Genomic DNA, 21,623 nt, shown 5'->3' with positions numbered 1-21,623 from the left:
TGTAGATGGCGTGCTGTATAGCATCTAGAGCAGTGTTTACCAAACAGTGGATCGAGACCCATATTTGGGTCGTGCACGTGCACCCATTGTCATGGGTTGCGAGTAAATATCCCCTTTTTCCTTTCCTACATGTTTTTATTTGTGTTATTATTTCAAAAGATTTTCAAGTTAAAACAAATCACACTGATTCATAAATTAAGTAAGTAATACACATACAAGTAGTGAAAATAGCAGACATAGCGATGCGTTGTGATCATCTATTTTCCCTAGTTTGGTTAATTTCTCTACTTAAAGCTACAAAGTTTGGGAACTGCTGGTCTAGAGCAGGGGTTCTCGACCTGGGGAGACATGGCCAAAGCATTTCCGGGGATCCCCAGCCAAAAACGTTGAGACTTCCTCCTTCATTGTTGAGACACAACCCGTCTTTTCAGTCCGATCGGTCAATGGGTGCTCTGAGTGCTTCCAAAACACAACACTTGCGCGGTAACGCTTCGACCTCTCACAATTTTGGAACCACCAAAGAGTACCTTGGGGTGCGTGCGCTCCAGCGCTCTCGGAGCGTATCTTTCGAAAACACCCATCATGTATTTGACCACGCAACAGTGCAAGATATTTTCTCAGCCACCACAGGTGCAAGGGGATGTGAAAGTCTATTTTTGTCTCCCGTATAGGGCTTTGTTCCTCTTTTCACTAGCAGTTGTTTTGACCGAATCTGTGCATTTGTTACAGGGATGTGGCCTCTAATGTGTCGGATCTAGAGTCGTGGACCAATGCCACATTTTTGGGTCCGATCATGATTTTGCTAGAGATCTTTCTAGACCACTGATTATTGTTATCGTGTTGACCGATGCTTTGTACCAAAAAACAGAACACAAAATCTTGAAACCATTTTGAGCATCGTAGATTTGATAGATTTGAGAAAATTAAACAAATGGAGAACCAATATATATTATACAATATTAGGTGTACAGTAAACTTCAATAAGCCTATATGGAAAATAACATTTAACTTAATATACATTTTAAATTAATTATGCAATAAACAAGCAAACAAGTCAATATATGAACTGAACTTTAAAATCGAACATCTACATGCTTACAATATTGCTTTGTGACGCAAAGATGTTGCGAGTTTGTATTTCACTTAATTAAAATATCATTTTTTTTTTGTTTTGTTGTGATAATCCTCCCTACTATAGAGTGTGCTGACCATATAAGGAGTTCCTCCCTGTCCCCAGTTAACCCCTGGGGTCAAAAAAAACGTGGCCAAGCCGTCATCCAATCAGGATAGAGAGGGGCCTTCCGCCAATCATGATCGAGCGGGGGCGGGACTTGGTGTGCGTGCTGTTGGCCTGTTGCGTGTCCCCCCACTGTAGTGCGTGCATGTGCACATCTTGTTACCGGGGCGGACCGTTTTTTTCTTCCAAATCACTGAATGGTCCTTTTAACAAAGCCAAAATGAGCAATATATTGGGCAGTAAGTATTTGATGTATACATCAAATACTTACGCATTCATCAAATACTTACTGGCCAATATATCAGTACAATAATAGTACGATATATAGAGTATATGTAAATGCCATAGGATGTCACATGTCTGGCTATTTCTCCTAATCATTCCTTCTGATGACATCAAATGACTTTGCTTCCCTTATCTTATACTATGACTTAGCATTGTGTCCATTGCGTGGTGTACCACAGGGCCTCGCGTTGGGAAAGCTTTCCAGCCTGTCAGAGAAGGTGAGCAGCTCCAGCAGCTCTCCGCCCGTAGGCACCCCCAAATCCCAGAGCGGCACGCCAAGGCCGGCCTCTGCGGGCGTGGCTGGAAGCCATGCGCACGCCGCGGGGGCGGCGGGGACATTGTCGTCTTCGGCAGGGCACTCGGACAGCGAGTCACCCCAGATGAGGCCCACCACCGGAGCTCCCAGCAATAACATCAGCGTTATTCATCCGCACAAGTCAGGAGGAGGAGGAAGCACCCCCTCTCAAGGTTGTTCTAGTTCAGCATTTTAGCTTTATTTATTTTTAAATTGGTTAGCTAGTTTAGTTTATATTTTCCAGATTGGAAAAAAGGGTGTACAAATGTATGAGCTAAGTTAAAAAGTTGTCAAAATGTACAAGCTCACAACGCAAGGCAATGCATTGTGAGTTTGTACAGTAGATTGGCTATTTTGCGTTGTATTTTAGAAATTCTTAAAACTGGCACAGCTAAAGGACTTGTGTATAAAATACTGATAAAGACTAAAACATTATTATTTGTGTTTAGTTTCAGTGCATTTTAATAACCCTGCACTGCTTCCTCTGCAGGTCTGCTTCCGGGAGGTCCTGGAGGAGGCTGTGGCGATGGGCCGGGTGGGGCAGGGGGGGGCTCCCCGTCGGGGGGAGGAGGAGGGGCCAGCCCCTCGGTCCTGTCGGCACACCTGCAGGGTGAGGCGGGGCCGAGGGGTGCGGCCAGCCTTTCCAAAGAGCAGCTGGAGCACAGGGAACGCTCTCTGCAAACGCTGAGGGACATCGAGAGATTGTTGTTGCGGAGCGGGGCCGGCGGTGGCCCCCCCATCCCTGGTGGGGAAGCTGGGGGTCCCAACCCCAACAACCCCAACAACTCCTCAAACCTGAACAATAACAACAACGCGCACGGTGGCTCCGGCCTCGACGACGACAATGGCGGCAACAATAACGGCGGGGATTGCAACAGCGGTAACATCATGGCCTCTGCGCTGCCCCCTATGGGAGTAATGAAGAAGTACGAGGAGCCCCTGCAGTCCATTATGTCCCAAACACAGAACATTGGACAACCCGGCATGGAGAGCCCTCAGATGGGCTCCCACCACCACGGCATGCCTTCTCACCCTCACCCTCACCCCCACCACCAGCTCTCCCCCGGGCTGGACATGGGCTCCTTGATGGGCCCGGACGGCCTTACCCCGGAGCAGATGGCCTGGAGGAAACTCCAGGAGGAGTACTACCAGGTAAAGCTGCCACAATCCATTCGTTTCTTACCGTCCATTCCATGTTTGATTAACCCATTTAGGCCTGATGTTGAAATTTTTAAAAATTGTCTTCTAAATCACAGTTTTCTGAAATACCTGTTTCTATATCAGTAGTTCTCAAACTATTTCATGTCAAGGACCCCCAAAAATTTATGTAATTGGCCGTCGACCCACATCTGAAAATATGTTGTTCCAGGGACCCCCCCAGAAGCAAAGATTTGAGTTAAAAACGTTCTGAAATAATATATATTCAAAGATTTGTGCCACATTTTCTCGATTTTTCAATAGCTAAAGTATTATGAAATGCTTAAAACACCAAAAGGGGTTCCTGTCCAGAATGGGTCGATGTTGTTTTTTATAATAGGCACAATCGATTAGTCTTTTTAACTTAAATTCTTATCTTGCCAAATACGTTTATAAACGTACCCCCCCCCCCCTCCCCCCTGGGACCTGTTCTTGCCAGCTACTTTATACAGTAAGTAGACAAAAGTTTACTGTATATATGAACGCGCCGTCCGTCTGTTTACCGTTTAGCATTGCTCCGGGTAGTATAGCCCTCCTCCTTCACCAGCCTCCATTATAATCCGATCTCCAAAGGTTAGAGAGCTGTCCATGGTGAGCCGGCGCGCACCCGACGATCATAAATGATTTGTGATTTTGTATCGCATTGCGATACAAAAGAAAATGTAGCTGGTTGTACTGCTAGCTAAAGGCTGTGGGCTGTGTTGTGTGGTGTCGTTCCACTTCCGGAAGCCCCCACCTTCCTGTTTAACCCGGAAGGACAACAAACTCCGTAGCATTGGAGTGAACCAGCGGCAGAGAAGCAGTTAAAGTTTTTGAACACTAGGTGGCAGTAAAGTAGTTAAGCCCTATTTAATATTTAGTCATAGTGTGTTGCACAAAATGAGCGAACATAGCAGATCTACATGCTCTATGATTAACTATTGCACCGCCTGCTCCCAGGAGAAGCGACGTCAGCAGGAGATGCAGCCCCACCACGGACAGCAGCAGCAGCAACAACACGCGCAGCAGCAGCACTTCAGGATGATGACGGAGATGGCGGCCATGCAGCACGGAGCCGGCGGTCCCGTCATGATGCGGGGGCCGCCGCCCCCGTACCACCACAGCGGCAAGCCCGGGGGAGAGCAGCAGTGGCCGCCGCCCCCCGGGGCCATGATCGGAGGAGGAGGAGGAGGAGGGGGGGGGATGAGCGGAGGAAACGCACGCATGATAGACATGCACCAACCAGAGGGAGGGCCCCGCGGCGCGCCGAGGTTCCTGGGACAGATGCAGAGAGGCCCTCCGGGTGGAGGCGGAGGAGGAGGGAGTTTCCCCGGCAGCCCTGGCTCCGTTCTATCGATGGTGGAAGGCATGGGGGGCCATCATCATCAGAGGCCCCCCAGGCCGGGGATGGTGTGGATGGACGACATGCACAGCAACATGGGAGGAGGAGGAGGTGGCGGGGGGCAGTTTCACCCAGGCTGCTACCCCGGCGGGCCGGGCGGACCACCCCCTCAGCACTTGCAGGTATTATTAGGCCTCCCACAACTAACATTTTTGTCAGAATTGCCTGCATTTCATCGGTATAAATTCATCTGTTGAAACAAGAGTGGAAATAGATGATCTACACAAGCTCACAACGCGATGCATCGTGGTGTGAGCTTGTCGAATGGCTATTTCCGCTATTTTGGAAAATGTTTGAATGTATGAAATTATTAAACACATGGCCTGTTTTGGCCATAGTACATTACCGTACAGTACTGCATTCAATTTTGATTATTGGTACCGGTCATTGTCTGTCATTTCTGTGTATATTTTAATGACTGATTCATATGTTCCAATATTCAATGCCAAAACCACAATTCAATCACAGTTAGTTTTGTGTAGTGTAGTGTTTTTTTATCATCCGTATCTGTAGCATTACATACTGTAACATACTTTAAATTGTTACACAGTTCAAGGTGATTGAAAAGGAATAGGCTGAAGCTAACTTATAAATGCCTGTCCTTCGTAATACCATTTTGTTGTTTTGTTTGGACAAAAAGCAGCTGCAGTGAATGTAAATGTGGCCTCTACAATAATTAACACTGGGTTAATGTCATGATGGTGATGACTACCCTGACTTGCAGGGCGACCCGGATCGCCTCCTAACCCGAGAGGAGATGTTCCGCATCATGGAGAAGCGCCAGCTCCAGGGGCTCCACAGGCTGGAGCTGGACCGCCTGGCCAAGCAGCAGCATCAGGCCGGCATGGGCCAGAGACTCCTGGACAACCCTGGGGGGTTTCCTAACATGGGAATGGGGCCCCGGGGCGGTCTGTCGTCCCGGGGCGAGCCTATGGACTTCCCCGGTTCCCGTGACGTGATGATGGGCTCTCCTGGTGCTGGGGGAGGAGGCGGGGGCCCCCCTCCCCAGATGAGAGACTTGGTGGATTCTCCGCTCATGAACATGATGAACGCTGAGCAGCAGCAGCAGATGATGCTGGTGCAGAAGCTGCGAGGAGGCGGAGATTTGGGCGAGATGTTAAGCCCGGAGGAGATCGCCCGAATCAGGGCGATCCAGAACGGCAGGGGCGGAAACAAGGGGATGATCCCGGGGGGTCCCGACGGTCCCCTCCAGTTTCCCAATCAGAGCCCCTTCGGAGGGGGTGGACAGGCTGAGGGGGCGTATCTCCAGCAGCAGCCCCCCGGCCCCGAGATGTTCGGGCCCGGCGACCACCACCACCAGGGTGGTCCCGCTCAGATGGGTGGGGCCACATCGCGGCTCAGTCACATGCCCATGGCGGGAGGCGGCCTTGGCACTCGCCACCCTTCCGACCTGGCCCTCAACATCAATGCCATGACCTCGCCTGCCATGCCACCACCACACCAGCTCAAGTCTCCATCCCTCAGCCAGCAGCCGTCTCCTCTGCTGCCTTCCCCCTCTGCTCCAGGTAGGCCTGCTCACAATTATTAGTGTGGCTAACCCTAAAGCCCAAACCACACCAAAGGGTTGAGACGGTTTATAAGGTCAACCACACAAATGCAACTCAATGAGTTGCTTTGTTGTGGTTGACCTTAAAACCTGTGTGTGGTTTGGGCTTAACAGGGCAACCACACACTAGTACTTTATTCTGTATGATAGACAGCAGTCGCGCTACTCCGCCGACAGTTTTGGCAGCACATTATGTCAAATCGACCGGCTAATCGGGAATCGTGGACGTGGGCTCGTATATTGCCAAGAGATATGTTGTATAGTTTAAATTATATTATTAATGTATTAGTGAATTAATTTTCCATATTGACTTGAATGGAAAATGTGAAAACTCACATTCAAGATTTTTTTTCTCGTAAATTAACGCCCCACTTGATCACACTACAGAGTCACACAAAAGTATCAAAAGTAGCAGATTTGCAAACTCGGTTTTGAGTTTGTAGATCTCCAATCTGGGAACCCATTGGCAAAAAAGGGGAAAAATAGAGCCTCCTGCTGTTTTTTCCCACTCTGAATGTGTCTTGAGAGATTAGTAGATCTGCTATTTTTGAATTTAAATCCTGAAAAGTAAGTAAGACATATGAGGTTTCCAACTGCCAGAGACAATCTATTTGTACATTTAAGTTATTTGTCATAACTGCCCTGTGCCTAAAAGAAAAACAGAACTGTTGCATTTATATATTCCAGTGTTCAATGCAAAAGAACACACAATTAAATTGTTAATTGCAATTATTTGTGTGACAATCCTGTTTGGTGACTGGCCTAGCTCCAGGACTGAAGTCACCCACTCAGATGTCCTCCACGGGGCCTCACCCTCCGGCCTCTGGCGCTGGGACTCCCTCGTCCTCTTCCATGAAGTCCCCTCAGGTCATGGGGTCTTCCTCCCTCGGCCTGCGCTCTCCCTCTGGCTCACCCGGACAGCTCAAATCACCGGCCATGCCCGGGGGCTCTCCTCCGGGCTGGGCGTCCCCGAAAACGGCTCTTCCCAGTCCAGGCGGACCCAACGGCGGGAAGGGAGTGGGCAACGGAGGAAGCAGCTCTACGGAGACCGGTATGGACAGAACCCCAAAAGACATATTCACACACTAAATATAGAGTGTCGCAGTCCCGCCCCCTACCAGGGCCCAGGAAATGATTCCCCGTTCATTTTCCTCATAGACATTTATAGTATTTATTTAAATACCTTTTGAGCCTCGTACAAAGCCAACTCGAGTTGTGAGAAATCATGACAACAAACACTTTTTTGGGCCGAACAAATAATTAGAAAGAAGAAGAAAACGGCAGGTAATTGTAATTATTTGTTCGGCCCAAAATGTTGTGTTTGTTGTCATGATTTGTCACAACTCGAGTTGGCTTTGTCCGCGGCGTAAACGTCTTTAAATACATTTTTTTGAAAAACTTATGGAGAAAATGAACGGGGAATTCACTTCTGTGTCTCATGTCGTCATGAAAGGGGGCGGGTCTGCGACGCTCTATCATTGTTCTTCTAGTGTTTTGTTAGCTTTCAATGCAACGCTTTATGCTTTATGCCAGCGGTCTTCAACATTTTACAGGCCAAGGACACATTAGCTAATAGAGAGATGAAGCAGGGACCCCCACTACATATTGGATAAAATTGTGTAAATTGTGTAAATTGTGTAATTGTGTAAACTGTTACTGTTATTACTTCAAGTAATGCTCCAACTTTGATGGCTTCATAAATTAATTTGACTATCATCAGTGAGGTGTAAATTAATTGTTTTGTAATTTGTTAAATTTAGATTAATCTGTAATTTCAGTCATTACATTTCTTTGGAAAACAAACAAACAAAACATACCAAACAATACAATTAGATAAGCTATTCTGTACAGCAGAACGTTCTTTGAGATTTATAAAAAAAACATCTACAGTTGTTTATGTTCTACTCACTACATCTTTTCACATTTGTGGTTTTGACCTTGTAGTAATTATCAGTTGGTACTAGCTAGGGCTGGTATATCAATATTATCCATATCGTGATATGAGAAGAATCATAATACGGTGATATGTGTTGTATTTTCTAGGTTTAATCACTTAAGCCTCATTATATACTTGAAACAACAATCAACAATTGTCAAAAAATAGCAACTCTACAAGCTATGCCTGGCCTTGTGATGTAATGCATTGTGATCACCATGCGATTGCCTTAAATGTGTGATGTATTTTTGCAGGTGACCCGTCATTGCCCCCCAGGAGCTCCAACTCCACTCCAATAAGCCAGCCAGGCTCCATGAATCCCAGCATGCCGTTCAACTCTTCTCCGGACGGCGCGCCTCACGGTGCTCCTCACGGTGCTCCTCACGGTGCTCCTCACGGTGCTCCTCACGGCGCCCCTCACGGCGCCCCTCACGGCGCCCCTCACGGCGCGCCTCATGGCGCCCCTCACGGTGCCCCTCATGGCGCCCCTCACACTCAGAACCCTCTGTCCCTCATCATGTCCCAGATGTCCAAGTACGCCATGCCCAGCTCCACTCCGCTCTACCACGACGCCATCAAAACCATCGCCACTTCCGATGACGAAATGCTTCCGGAGCGCCCTCTCCTGTCTGGTGTCAGCGTCGCAGGTACCGTAAATCAGTGATTCTTCTGGGAAGCTTTGAGAAGGAAAGGAAATGGTCACGTGACTGGGCTGCGCCATGACACTTTCATGGACACTTTCATGGGAGCAAAACTCACACCGGAGGTTCAAAGAATACATGGCAGTGAATGGAGCCGGCTGTACCAGCTCATAACAAACATTATTTATGAACAATTGAGAACTTGTGTCATATAATCGGTTCAGGAATATAAACGAAGACATAGCACAGATTGTTTTCTAATCACTTGCTTTTCGATGTGCACAGTATATAATTTTATCTGAGGATCTAAACAGCAGCAGGTATCGTTTCTGGCTCGGCGGTATCGTGAGATTTGGCTGCCAGACAGGAAACGGTGTGAAGTCTCGCGATACTTGGTACGTTCAGAAAGGTACTTTGTGCTCTTTAAATACCATATCTCTATAAAAAATTACACAGTGTACACATCGAAAAGCTACACAGCAGATAATAATAATTATGTTATGTCTTCTGTTGTTTTCCAGAAGCGATTACTTTACAAAAGGTCTCAGTCATTCAGAAATAGTGTTTGTTCATGAGCTGGTCACTGAGCTCTCATGACTCCAGTGCATTCTGCCGAACTTCTGTCTTCTTTGGCTTCGTTTGGCTCCCATGAAAGCATCCATGAAAGTGTCATGGCGCAGCCCAGTCACGTGACCATGTCCTTTCCTTCTCAAAGCTTCCTTGGGGAACCCCAGGGGTCCTTGAGGGGTTTACAGGGGGCCTATATTAAATTATTTAAAGTTCATAGTTTGGTTCCATTTGTACACTCTCTGAGTTATGTGGGTCTGTGGCCTATTGCTGGGGCAAACTGGGGGTCCTGAAATTAAAAAGGTTTTAGAATAATAATGCATAATAATAATGAACTTCAGATCTTTCTGAAATGTTGCTCAGAAGCAGTGTTGGGAAAGGTTACTTAAAATGAGTCATTAGTGTCAAGGAATTCTGTATAGGTTAGTTTGATTTGCATACATAAATGAAGTCGGAGACATTTGGCACTATGACTATGAGATAGAAGTTTAATAATACATGAGCTCATGGGAGAAGTACATGAAACATTCAGGGTGGTACAGTAGTGCTCTGAGGAAAGCAGAGAAAGAGATAAGAGAGGAACTTCGTTGTGTCATGGGACCAAGCTGTACACAAAACAATAGATACCAGGCCTGTGCCGTGTCATCTTGACTCTATTCAGATGGGAAGTGCATATAAAAGGGCCATATAAAAGGGCCAAGGTGAATAACATAATACAACTAGAAATGTACTCTGTCGAGGTGCCAACTTGCGCCTTGCGCCAAGCAGAGCGGATCCTTTAGACCCGTTATTGACCTTATACCAACCTTGAAATTAGTTACGTCACCATCAACAGCCAATAAGGGACCACCATTCTTACCCCGACATACATGCATGCGTACATACATACATGCATACATGCATGCATGCATGCAATAATTAGTAATTGGAAAAGTAATAAATTAAGGTAGTGAAGTTACAGTAACGCATTACTATCGGCACCGCTCAGAAGTGCTTTGCAAATATTGCTGTATAAAAGATGTATGAACATACAGCTGGATGACCATATTTGAAGCAACCTGCAGAGACTGCATATGAGCACTAATTGTCTATACTTTTAAAGGCTGCCTAAAAGCTAAATTAGGTAGAATAAGTGATATTGTCTATCATTGCTATAGTATAGACTCTATAACAAGTACTTCTATGCTATAGTATAGATAGAGTATTTGTTTAGAACAGAGAATAGAGAACTCACGCAGGATACAGGATAAACAAGTTAATTTGGAAGTGATAGCACATAGAAATGAGCACTCAAAATTAGAACTGGAACACCATAAATTGTAAGATGATTAATGGGAACTTTCTCCTGATTGGATGAAATTGGCAACCCACCTGAACATGTAACTGTTGACTAAAGAGGTGGAGGGATTGGGTGTCCCCTGTTACTGAACAAACACTCTTAACAATGTTTACTATGACAATAATAGAGCTTTAACCTTTTTAACAAACACTGTTTTGTTTTAACCAACACAATATCACGTACCCTACCTTTTAACATGCTCTTTCCCATGCTGATCAGGAAACATGGGGAACCCCCAGATGGGCCCCCACAGCGACCCACAGAGCCCCATGGGGATGGTCCTCCAGGGGCAGCAGCCGCTGTCCCACGACACCTCTGGACCCATGCTGTCACCCAACCCTATGGGCCTGCCTGGCATGATGGTTGGGGGCCCGTCGGATGGCATGGGGCCCTGCAACGTCTCCCCCATGTCCCAAAACCAGATGGCCGGTTTTGGGCGCATGCAGCCTCAGCCCCACGGACCCATGCATTCCCCGATGGGAGGGATGGCGCAGCAATTCTCGCAGTCCGCTGACGATGTGGTCATGCCGCCGCAGCAGTTGCACTTGCTGGCCAAGGGTCTCTCTCACCAGCGAGGCTCCCATCCCTCGGACTCACCCCATCCCCATCCCTTCTCCTCGATACACGGAGCTGATCTGAGCGAGGTCATGCGGACCGGGCACACGGGCATCCCCGAGTTCGACCTCTCCCGAATCATTCCTTCTGACAAGCCCAGTAGCACCCTCTCGTATTTCCCCAAGAGTGAGCCCCAGGGGAACCCCCACCATGGCGGGCAGGGCCCCCAGCAGCAGCCCACCACGCAGCAGCTCCTCAAGCAGCTCTCGGCCTCCGGCCCGCCGCACAGCAATGCGCCCTCCTCCAACCCCCACATCGCCAACCTGCAGAACATGATGGCCGAGCAGCAGCTCCCTCCTCACCCCACACACGGCGGGATCATACGCCAGGGCATGGCCATGCACCCGGGGGGCTCTAGGGGAATGGGAGGAGGCATGGGAGGCATGGGTCCCATGTGTCCCCCGGGACACATGATGGGAAGGACAGGCATGATGTCTCAGCAGCAACTCCAACAGCAGCAGCAACAGCAGCAGCAGCAGCAACAAGCCATGATGGCAAACAGCCTGCTGCACCATCCGTCACACCCGCAGGCCGGCATGATGTCCCCCCAACAGCACCCGCACAATCTGATGGCACAGCAGAACCTTATGATGATGCAGGCCAAGCAGCGCGCCATGTCTGTGGGCGCGGGGGATCCTTTTGGCCCCCAGGGGCCTCTCATGTCCCCTCAGGGTCCTATGATGGGCCCTCCCCATCCGCAGTCCGGTATGATGGGACCCCAGGCGATGCGTCAGCGGGGTATGTCATTGGACGGTCCCATGGGCTATGGCCCCGGCAGTATGACCAACATGCCTTTCTGATCCATTTCTCACACAACTGTAAAAACTTTATTTACAAAATTTAGCTTTTCTCCCCCCCATCATGTCCAAATGTTTTTATTAATGATCTCTGCCAGGTCGATAGGTCGGGAGGCAGAGGCTATGTTGTTATTAATGATCTCTGCCAGGTCGATAGGTCGGGAGGCAGAGGTTATGTTATTAATGATCTCTGCCAGGTCGATAGGTCGGGAGGCAGAGGTTATTAATGATCTCTGCCAGGTCGATAGGTCGGGAGGCAGAGGTTATGTTGTTATTAATGATCTCTGCTAGGTCGATAGGTCGGGAGGCAGAGGTTATTAATGATCTCTGCCAGGTCGATAGGTCGGGAGGCAGAGGTTATGTTGTTATTAATGATCTCTGCCAGGTCGATAGGTCGGGAGGCAGAGGTTATTAATGATCTCTGCCAGGTCGATAGGTCGGGAGGCAGAGGTTATTAATGATCTCTGCCAGGTCGATAGGTCGGGAGGCAGAGGTTATTAATGATCTCTGCCAGGTCGATAGGTCGGGAGGCAGAGGTTATGTTTATTAATGATCTCTGCCAGGTCGATAGGTCGGGAGGCAGAGGTTATGTTTATTAATGATCTCTGCCAGGTCGATAGGTCGGGAGGCAGAGGTTATGTTGTTATTAATGATCTCTGCCAGGTCGATAGGTCGGGAGGCAGAGGTTATGTTGTTATTAATGATCTCTGCCAGGTCGATAGGTCGGGAGGCAGAGGTTATGTTGTTGTTCCCACAGTTGTTCAAAAGAGATGCATTGTAAAACTAAAACTAAAAAAAAAATACAAAAGAAAGAAGGAAAGAAAGGAGAGAAAAAAGGAGAATCTTGAATTTCTAGTACAATAATGAAATTTAAGAAATTGTACTGAAAAATACCGTCACACGGTTAAATGACAAATCTCAAGCCATTTTCTAAAATACTGTAAAAATTGTATATTTCGCAGAAGTGTGTATTTGTTGTGGAGAACAATATTGGGGGATGGGAGAGGAGTGCCTCAAATTTCTATTTGTTTTAATATCATTGATTATTTTCACCAACTACCAAACTGTTGTGCAAAGGAAAATATAATATATAGTTGCTGTAAATAAGATGCAATTTGTGATTGTTTGCAATGGTACTGTTTAACTGTGTTTTAATAGAAGTAAAAAAAGAAAAGAAAAGAAAAAAAAGAATAATATTGGTCTATCTATAACATCGTTTCAGTCTCAGTTATTATTTGACTGCTCAGCTGTTGGCTGTAATGTTTAATAACGGATGTGAAGGATACAGTTGCAGTATGATGGAAAAACTTTATTTTTTTACTTTGCAGGATAGAAATAAGACTAAGAGGAATGTAAGTAAAAAGAACGTCATATTGTAACAAGTTTGCTGGATGTTACACATTACACACTATTACAGAAATATCCTTCATGGCATGGTAAAAACACTGCGTAATTACAAAAAAGAAAACACTGAAATCGTTACATGTGTTGTGTACACAATACATGTGTAGTTGGGACAGCATATTTATCCACCAGAGAATGAACAAGTCGCTCGAGAAGAAGCCCTACCACCAAACACCCCAAACCAAAGTGTGGCTAAAATATGCAGACCTCTGGGTCAGTGCTTCTCACCCTTTTCAGGCCGTGTGTGTCCCCCCCCCTCCCCTCCCCCCTACAAAAAATCATGTGTGAACTTGGGACCCCCATTGTAGGAGTTGAGGCATTACATTTACTGTAGTTTGACTCAGATTAATATTCTGTTGCGATTGTTGTAGATGAGCAATTTTCTAACTTTTTGCCTCTTTATTTGACATTTAACAGTTTGACCAGTTTTTATAGTTGGCCACTGGAGGTGGATGATGATTGTCCCTGAACCATGAGGCGTGTCAGACAAGCAGGCTTGCAGCCACAGCTAGAGCACAGCTGTAGCAGGTCATTGCGGAACCTCACCCCAACAAAGGCATACAGGAAAGGGTTGAGGCAGCAATGTGAAAGGCCCAGGCTCTCTGTCGCCACTAAGGCTTGTTCCAGTTGTGTGTAGGTCTCACAGCTTGAGATAGAGGTAACTCCCAAGACTACCATGGTGTCCATCAGCATGGTGACATTATAAGGCAGCCAGCAGATATAGAACACAGCTGTGACAATTAAAGCCAGTCGAATGGCACCCTGCTTCTCTAAGCTCCGCTGACTGTGGCACAGTGTCAACACGACCGCCGTGTAGCAGTACCCCATGACAGCCAGGGGTACGAGGAAGCAAAAGACGTGTGTCAAGAAGCGATTGGCCAGCATCCAGTTGTTTGCATGTGTGCCGTGTTGATTAAAGGCGCAGGAGAGCACGAGTGGGTTTGTAGGAACCACAGCCACAGAGTAAAAGATAGCACTGGGAGCCGACAAGGCCAAGCAGACCAGCCACAGCAACACGCAGGTCAGGTGCACTGTTCTGGGCCTGCGTCTTTGCAAGCTAGGAATAGCATGAACGATAGCCAAGTATCGGTCAAAGCCGATGCAAGCCAGCAGGAGACTTCCGCAAAGGAGGTTGAGGCGCTCCAGCAGGCCGACCAACTTGCAGAGGACGTCCCCAAACTGCCATCCCACGACACTCTCGGCCACAATGAAGGGAAGGGTGGAGAGGAGCAGGAGGTCAGCCACGGCTAGATGGAGCAGGTAGATCTCTGTGATCCGTAGGAGTCTCTTGCGTTTCAGCAGCACAGTCATCATGAGGCCGTTCCCCGCTACGCCCAGCAGGAAAACCAGACTGTACGCCAGCGGCTGGAACACGGCATGGAACAGCTGCAGGCCCGTCTTCACGTCATCACAGACGAATTCTCTTCCAGTCTCTGACGAGCCATCATCGGATGAATTGTCGTCTCCACTGAATAAACCTTGCAGAGCATCCTTGAAAGAGGTTCATATTGTTATTTTCAAAAATTGCAAATCTAAAACAAAGCACATCGAGTGTAATTTTAACAATTACATTATTGATAAGTAGATTGATATTTGTATAGTGACATAATGTAGGCTTATTTCTATAGCATAGTCAATTTAGTTCAAGCCATACATTTTATGTCTGTTATGCCTCTGATGGAGAAAGGCAATTGTAAGTCAGAACTACAATACAAAGAGTGGCATATTTACTGTCCAATCCAGTGTCCCATCTGTTTCAAATAACTATACTGACATTGTCAACCAGAAGGTGTCCAACCTGACAGCACGGTATAAATGTCTCAATGTTAGAGTAGGGAGATCCCCTCCAACCACTGCACATGTACACTTACTACTTACATTGTATAACGATAACATGCTCACTATGATTGGTTAAAATAAGTTCTGGTTTGAAGCTTTAAAGATGGATGGAGAACCATTTCGATTTTACCACAAAAAAGAAGATAAACACGGGTGTTCTGTCAGCATTATTGGCCCGTCACAATGCTGCAATCCCCTGTGTAGGGTCTCCACATGGGGTTTTTAGTGCAACATATTGCTATTTTTAGAGTAATGAAACTCGAACGACTTGGCGTGCGATGCAAATTCATCACTCAGACTGCAGTCGACTCAATTTAAGGCTTATGTGCCCTGCACTCACCCACTGTGCTGCACTCACCCTTAACACGGTGCTGTATTAATCTTTTTATACTTCTATCACATAGAAGTACAAGGTTATGTATAAAAATAGTTACTTGAGTAAAAGTACAAACTATACTTACAGTATATAAAAATTACTCATTATGCAGAATGGCACCTTTCACAATCATTGGTAATATTGAATTAGTAGGTATGTATTAATGGGTTAATCATTTAACCACATCCCTGTTCTGGGGTGAAAATAGCAGTTCTACAAGCTCACAATGTATCACAACGTGGTATATTGTGAGCTTGTAGATTCTGTAGAAAAAAGGTTTAAGTGCATGGTTAATAGTGCAGCTGGTAAAGGTGGGGCTGATTTTAAATACTGTAGCTTACATAGGGTAAACATAATTGATCAGTTAATGCACAAGTCTTGTGTTAATCTAAATCTGCAAAGTAATTGGTAAGTAAAGATGTCAAATAATTGTAGTCGAGTAAAAAGTACAATATTTGTTTCTGAGATGCTGGGTTGGTTGCTCAAAACACCAACAGCACCACGAGTAGTTAAACTGTAAGGCATTGATACAAAGCGTTCAGGTGGTGCAGGGCCAAAAGTGCCTGTCCACCCAGCTTGCCGAGCGTCTAATCCTGGTGCTCTAGAGCTAGAAAGAGCCGCATGTGGCTCTTAATAGGCCCTAGTGCTCCTGTGGCTCCCAGTTGCTAGGGCAAAGAAGTATGAAGGAATAAGAGGTTTTCTTTATTCTTTTTTAGTTCAATGTTTGTTTTAAAAACGCCATTGACAACGAAGGGAATGTTTACGTCATCTTGTCCCTAACACAAACATTAAATCCCATTAACAATAAAGAGAATTGAATGTTTGTTTTGACACCATTTGTTTTACATCATCATTACATCACCTAATCATAGCATGATAAGAGCGCCCCTCACTTCACACGGGTGTGATTTTTACAATGTAATCATAATTTATTATTGCAGTAGGCAATAATAGTAGGCGTTATTCTTAATCTTACATTTTCCTATTGTGACACCTATACACCACAAAAACACATTATTGAAGGAAAATAAATAATTTATTCATGCTAGGACATATTTGTTTGCTTTTATTGATTGATTGATTGATTGATTGAAGAATTTATTAACAGTTTGCAAAATTACAGTACATTTCAAGCACAAACTCAATACAAAGGCTGTTAACTGTGAGTGGACGACCCAATTAAGCATTACACTTGTTTCCAATAGGGTCCACCATGTTCAAATCATCAAAACATTTAGAGACGTACAAATAGACACTTCTATAGACAGAACAGGAATTTACCGCCAATGCTGCTGGCTTACTGGTATAGGCCTACTTGATCTGCTTTTTAAATTAGCAAACAATAAAAAACATACAGTAATATATATTACCCCCATGCCAAAACGCCAGTGCAAGCCCAGCAGTCTGCTGTCACCCAGGCGGATATGTTGATCTGACCCCCCATTCCAAAGTAGCAGCGCTAGCAGTCTGCTTTCACCCATGCACGCGACCTCGCCCTTTGGGGCTTCTTGCCCTTAGGCGTCTTACTGGTATTGATACTAGGGATGTCCCGATCACGTTTTTGGCTCCCGATCCCGATCATTATAAAATGACGTGATCAGCCCCAATTTCCGATCAACCCTATAGAAAACTAGTTGTCTTCATTCTAATGCGGGTATTTTAATAGCTCCAAACCTTTTTTCTTCTTCACAAATTATCTATTAATAGTGCCCTGGTACTCACACATGCACCGTTTGTCAGTTGTCACCCTCGAGCTGCCGTTCATACAGAACCCAGGGCCGGGCCTTAATTTTCAGGCCTGTTGAGAACTCTATCGCTGTGTTACACCCGAATCACACCATTGCAACTATAGTCAACTCCTTGCAACAAAACAGTTTAAAGGAAACGCCACACCAATGCAACTCCTTGCAACTGCCATTTGTTTGCAAGGAGCATGGCAAATCATAAAATCATATTGGTGTGGTTTGGGCTTTACATAATAACATAAATAAAACAGTCCGATACAGTTATGTTTGCAACATACTAAAAGTAATTCTGATTACATTATCCCAATCAGAACATAATTTTACAAAAGCTGTTGTGATGAGTTTTATAATTAGGCTACATTTATTAGCCATTTTCTTCAAATTATGTATCTCCTGTGAAATAATCTCAATAGTCTTTCCAATAGGCCTACATGTACACCCACCTACCCACACACACGCACGCGCGCACACGCACACGCACACACACAATAGTTGTGTATTCAGGATACTGCAGCTAAAACTCGTTATAGCCAGGGCCGCGGAAGATGTTTACCCTGGGAGGTGCTGAACGTTCAGTAGGGGAAAACACGCACATTTTCACACGGAAAAGTGGCTTTTACTTTCCCTCTCCACACGCATGAACAAACTGACACAGGCAATTAACCAGGATAAGGCGCCAATACTGTGATACAGCATATTTATTAGGCCTAGTAGTAACAGAAATCTGTTTTGATTAAAATTATTATTTTTTTTCCCCCTCCTGTCCGAGGGGGAGCTGTGCCTGGGGGGAGGGGGTGCTCCAGTCCCCCCACCCAGCACCCAAACTTCCCTCAGCCATGGTTATAGCAAACATTTTTTTAAATCTGTCTGTCTTGTATGTCTCTCTGTTCATCTATCCAAATTTGAAATGTCAGAAATAAAGGTAGTTTAGAAGAATGCAAAGACCAAATCATTGTAGTAATTATGAATTCATTATTTAATATAAGTACTGTCACCTGAACAAAACTTACCTCATCAAATATTATATGTTCTGTTATATCCATGCTGGTATTTATCTTTAAACCTATCATTTGATTTGTTGAGTGGCAGTGAAACTTGTCGTCTTCCTATAAAGGTTGTGTCTGTCTGCTTTTGTTCTTGCTGGAGTTTGATAGGAGTGGCTACAGTACAAACACGTTTACAAACGTAACCACTTTTTGTACCAACATTGTCGATCTGCTATTTTCAGTGATAGCTTTCCCCACAATAACAGAAAACAGAAAATACACTAGCATAGTCAACCATATCGGCCAGGGTTTAAGTGTTAAGTAAAAGAGAAGCTCACCACTACTGCACTGTATAACATACTGTATTTGTCAATTCAAACCGCAAATTGTCGGGTATTGAATTAATAATTCTGTGATTTCTGAGTACAAACACACAAGGTCAGCGTTTTAAAATAATTCAGAAAAGGATCATTACTATTTCAATACTCAAATACTTCATTGTTGTGATGAGTTACATTCCACCTGTGCTTACGATTGTTTATTGGCTATTAGTTAATCCCCAGATAAGATAGGACAAAGGGGTTTTATTAACAACAAATTTAACATTGGCAACATATCGATCTAAATAATATAACTTGGCCATGGTGCTATTTGTTCTTAATGCAGTTTCAACCCCATTTTCCTTGAGGCAGGTTCACTGCCTTAATATTGTGAGCCTGCACGGCCCTGCAGTGGTCCTCAAAGTGAGGTCTGGGGACTCCCAGGGGTAGGCTATGAGGAGGGGCCTCTAGGGAAAATCCCCAGCAAAATGAGGAACAACGTAAACACTTTTATTTATTTATACAGTAGTATACTATCAAGGGGGAATTCAGTTTTCAGCTAGACTGCTGGTCTCGGACAGGAACAAACTGCAGGCTGAAAAGGCCCTCAGCTCTGAACTTGGTAGAATCTGCACCTGGCTCGCTGATAACAAACTATCTTTACACCTGGGAAAAACTGAATCCATTCAGGAGCCCTCGTACAAGGTTTCTTCGACTACGCTTGCACCTCCTGGTACCACAGCACCTCTAAGGCCCTAAAAACAAGGCTCCAGACTTCCCAAAACAAACTGGTCAGGCTCCTACTTGGCCTCACCCCCCACACCCACCTCACCCCTGCCCACTTTGACAGGCTGGAATGGCTTAGGGTCGACGACAGAGTACAGCATCTTGCAATGGGTCTGGTCCACAAGATTCGATACACCACCAAGATACCCACCTGTCTAGATACTTCCTTAATGTTAACGAAGTCCACACCCACAACACCAGAGGGAGTGCAACGAACCATGGTCAACCCAGATTCGGCACAAACAAGGGACAAAATTATTTTCGCTCCTATGCCACCAAAATGTGGAACGCCCTACCAACAGTCATTAAGACATGCGAATCCCTTGACTCCTTCAAAACCGCTCTCAAAGGGCACCTACGGACGGCTGCAATTCGAAACTGGCCCCCATAAAATCTTAATGATTTGCCCCCCCCCACCCCTTTTTCCCAAAGCAAAGCAAAGTTCTTTGTTTACCCAGGGTGAATGGACTAAGCTCGACGAACTTGTTTACAGCCAGACCCTGCTCATAGAACATTTCATGGTAGGGGTTCAATGCCTTGCTCAAGGGCACTTCAGCGGTGGTAATTTGAACGTGCCGGTCCGGGGATACGAACTGGCGACCTTCCGATAACAAGACCGCTCCGCAAACCGTTCGGCCACCGCTGCCCCTCACTGTATATGTTTCTTTTCCCTTTTTTACCTCCTTTATGATGAATTCCTGTTCTGTTCTTTGACTATATATAGAAGTGTCTATTTGTACGGCTCTAAATGTTTTGATTAATTGAAGGTGGACCCTCTTGTAAACAAGTGTAATGCTTAATTGGGTCGTCCACTCACAGTTGAAATGAAATCTATATTTACCCAGGGTATCTGGGCTAAGAACTTGTTTCCAGCCAGGCCCTGCTCATATAACACATTTCATCGTAGTGGTTCAATGCCTTGTTCAAGGGCACTTCGGCGGTGATAATTTTAACGTGTCGGACGGCTGATTCGAACTGGGAACCTTCCGGTATCAAGACCGCGCCGCTATCCGTTCGGCCACCGCTGCCACAGTTAACAGTCTTTGTATTGAGTTTGTGCTTGTAATGTACTGTAATTCTGCAAACTGTTAATAAATATTTCAATCAATCAATCAAAGCTAATAAGCCAGACCGAATCAGCTGGTGGCAGAAAAAAATGCCTTGCCACACGACAGTGATTTGAGTCTGGCTTATTAGCCAGGCTACCGCAGAACCGGTGACCTTGTATAGCAGATAGGCCTACTGTAGTTCAACAAATCTCTTATGGGGGTCCCTGGCACAAAATATTTTCAGATGAGGGTCTGTCTGTGGCCAAAATACATATCAATTGACATGAATTTGTTTTTCAAGATGATTCCTGATTTAATATGTGAAACCAGCTGACCAGTGTGATGATGATTGTGGGAGGGCTCAAATCAGAGTGGAAGCCATCTTGATCGTTGCTTTTAGTTCGACACAGAATTTATTGTCAGCTAAAACAACAACTGCTCATACAAACAAAACATCACTAAGCGAAGTTAAATATTCCAGCATTCTAAGGTAAATGACAATTTATTTCTCCGCCATCTTCAACAGAAACGAATAGAAAAGACACTCGTTATGTGAATTAACCTTTTAGCTCCCGACTCATCCCGAGTATCTGGGCTCTGTTTTCCATCTAGCTAGCGAACTTGGCTGATGCTCAAGCCTAGGTTAACGTTAGCGTAGCAGCTGCTACTTATAATAACAACAACAACACCATGCCATAATGGTTTCCAGTTCGTTGACCAGTGAGCTGGTCGAACAACTGGAACCCAGCATTGGAATACCGGAATGTTGTTGTTTAGCTAGCTTGGTTAATAATGCTACAGCGGAGCTAGCGTTAGCTGCTAACTTGGGTAATGCTAACCAGAACCATAGAGTAAGACACTTCTATGGTAAGCTGGAGTTTGAAATACATATAACCAGTGGGTAATATAGTGTTAGGAGAACGGCCTTCTAACGCTATGGACCAGTCCTAGGTTGACCAGTGAAGTGACAGACTGGACGTTGACATTAAAAGTGTCGCGTTTGTGTGTCGTTAACGTCAGCCTTTGCACTGACGCGGTGTTGGCATGTAATGCTAACGCACAGGCATTAAAAAAAACCCAAAGGGATAACGTGTATTCCGTCGCATTTGGAACACGATTATTGTCAACACATTTGTTTTCAATTGTAGTTGAACCACCATCACATCACGTATTTGTCACGCGACACGCTGACGCTACATACAATATTTTACGTGTCAAGTTCAACGTCGTGCCGAAAGGCTGCTTCCTCGTAGCTTAATTG

At 45.5% G+C, this 21,623-nt stretch overlaps 2 protein-coding genes across 5 annotated transcripts in view; one reads left to right on the top strand and one right to left on the bottom strand.

The window, feature by feature from the left end:
• The window catches only part of bcl9l (bcl9 like), a 67,348-nt gene extending 54,280 nt beyond the window's left edge, over positions 1 to 13,068 (top strand). Inside the window, exons 7-14 of one of the 4 annotated variants that reach the window (XR_013791174.1) lie at positions 1,702 to 1,990; positions 2,308 to 2,969; positions 3,954 to 4,517; positions 5,120 to 5,921; positions 6,729 to 7,013; positions 8,153 to 8,545; positions 10,665 to 11,963; positions 12,580 to 13,068. Coding sequence is in view for 2 of the 4 variants with exons in the window: in XM_079514827.1 (XP_079370953.1) it covers positions 1,702 to 1,990; positions 2,308 to 2,969; positions 3,954 to 4,517; positions 5,120 to 5,921; positions 6,729 to 7,013; positions 8,153 to 8,545; positions 10,665 to 11,860 (4,191 nt within the window). In the remaining 2 variants the exon portion in view is untranslated. Of the gene's footprint in view, positions 1 to 1,701; positions 1,991 to 2,307; positions 2,970 to 3,953; positions 4,518 to 5,119; positions 5,922 to 6,728; positions 7,014 to 8,152; positions 8,546 to 10,664 lie in introns of all 4 variants that reach the window. The other 3 variants (XR_013791175.1, XM_079514828.1, XM_079514827.1) reach the window with 3 other exon arrangements.
• Positions 13,069 to 13,690: 622 nt separating this feature from the next.
• Positions 13,691 to 18,264, bottom strand: cxcr5 (chemokine (C-X-C motif) receptor 5; the record flags this gene model as incomplete). Its single annotated transcript, XM_079513824.1, has 2 exons — positions 13,691 to 14,752; positions 18,232 to 18,264. 2 exons carry the CDS (start codon positions 18,262 to 18,264, stop codon positions 13,691 to 13,693), a joined length of 1,095 nt encoding a protein of 364 aa, XP_079369950.1.
• Positions 18,265 to 21,623: the final 3,359 nt, after the last annotated feature.

Source organism: Electrona antarctica (assembly GCF_951216825.1).
Source record: "Electrona antarctica genome assembly, chromosome: 11".
Lineage (NCBI taxonomy): Eukaryota > Metazoa > Chordata > Actinopteri > Myctophiformes > Myctophidae > Electrona > Electrona antarctica.
This window is presented reverse-complemented; position numbering and strand designations above follow the sequence as displayed.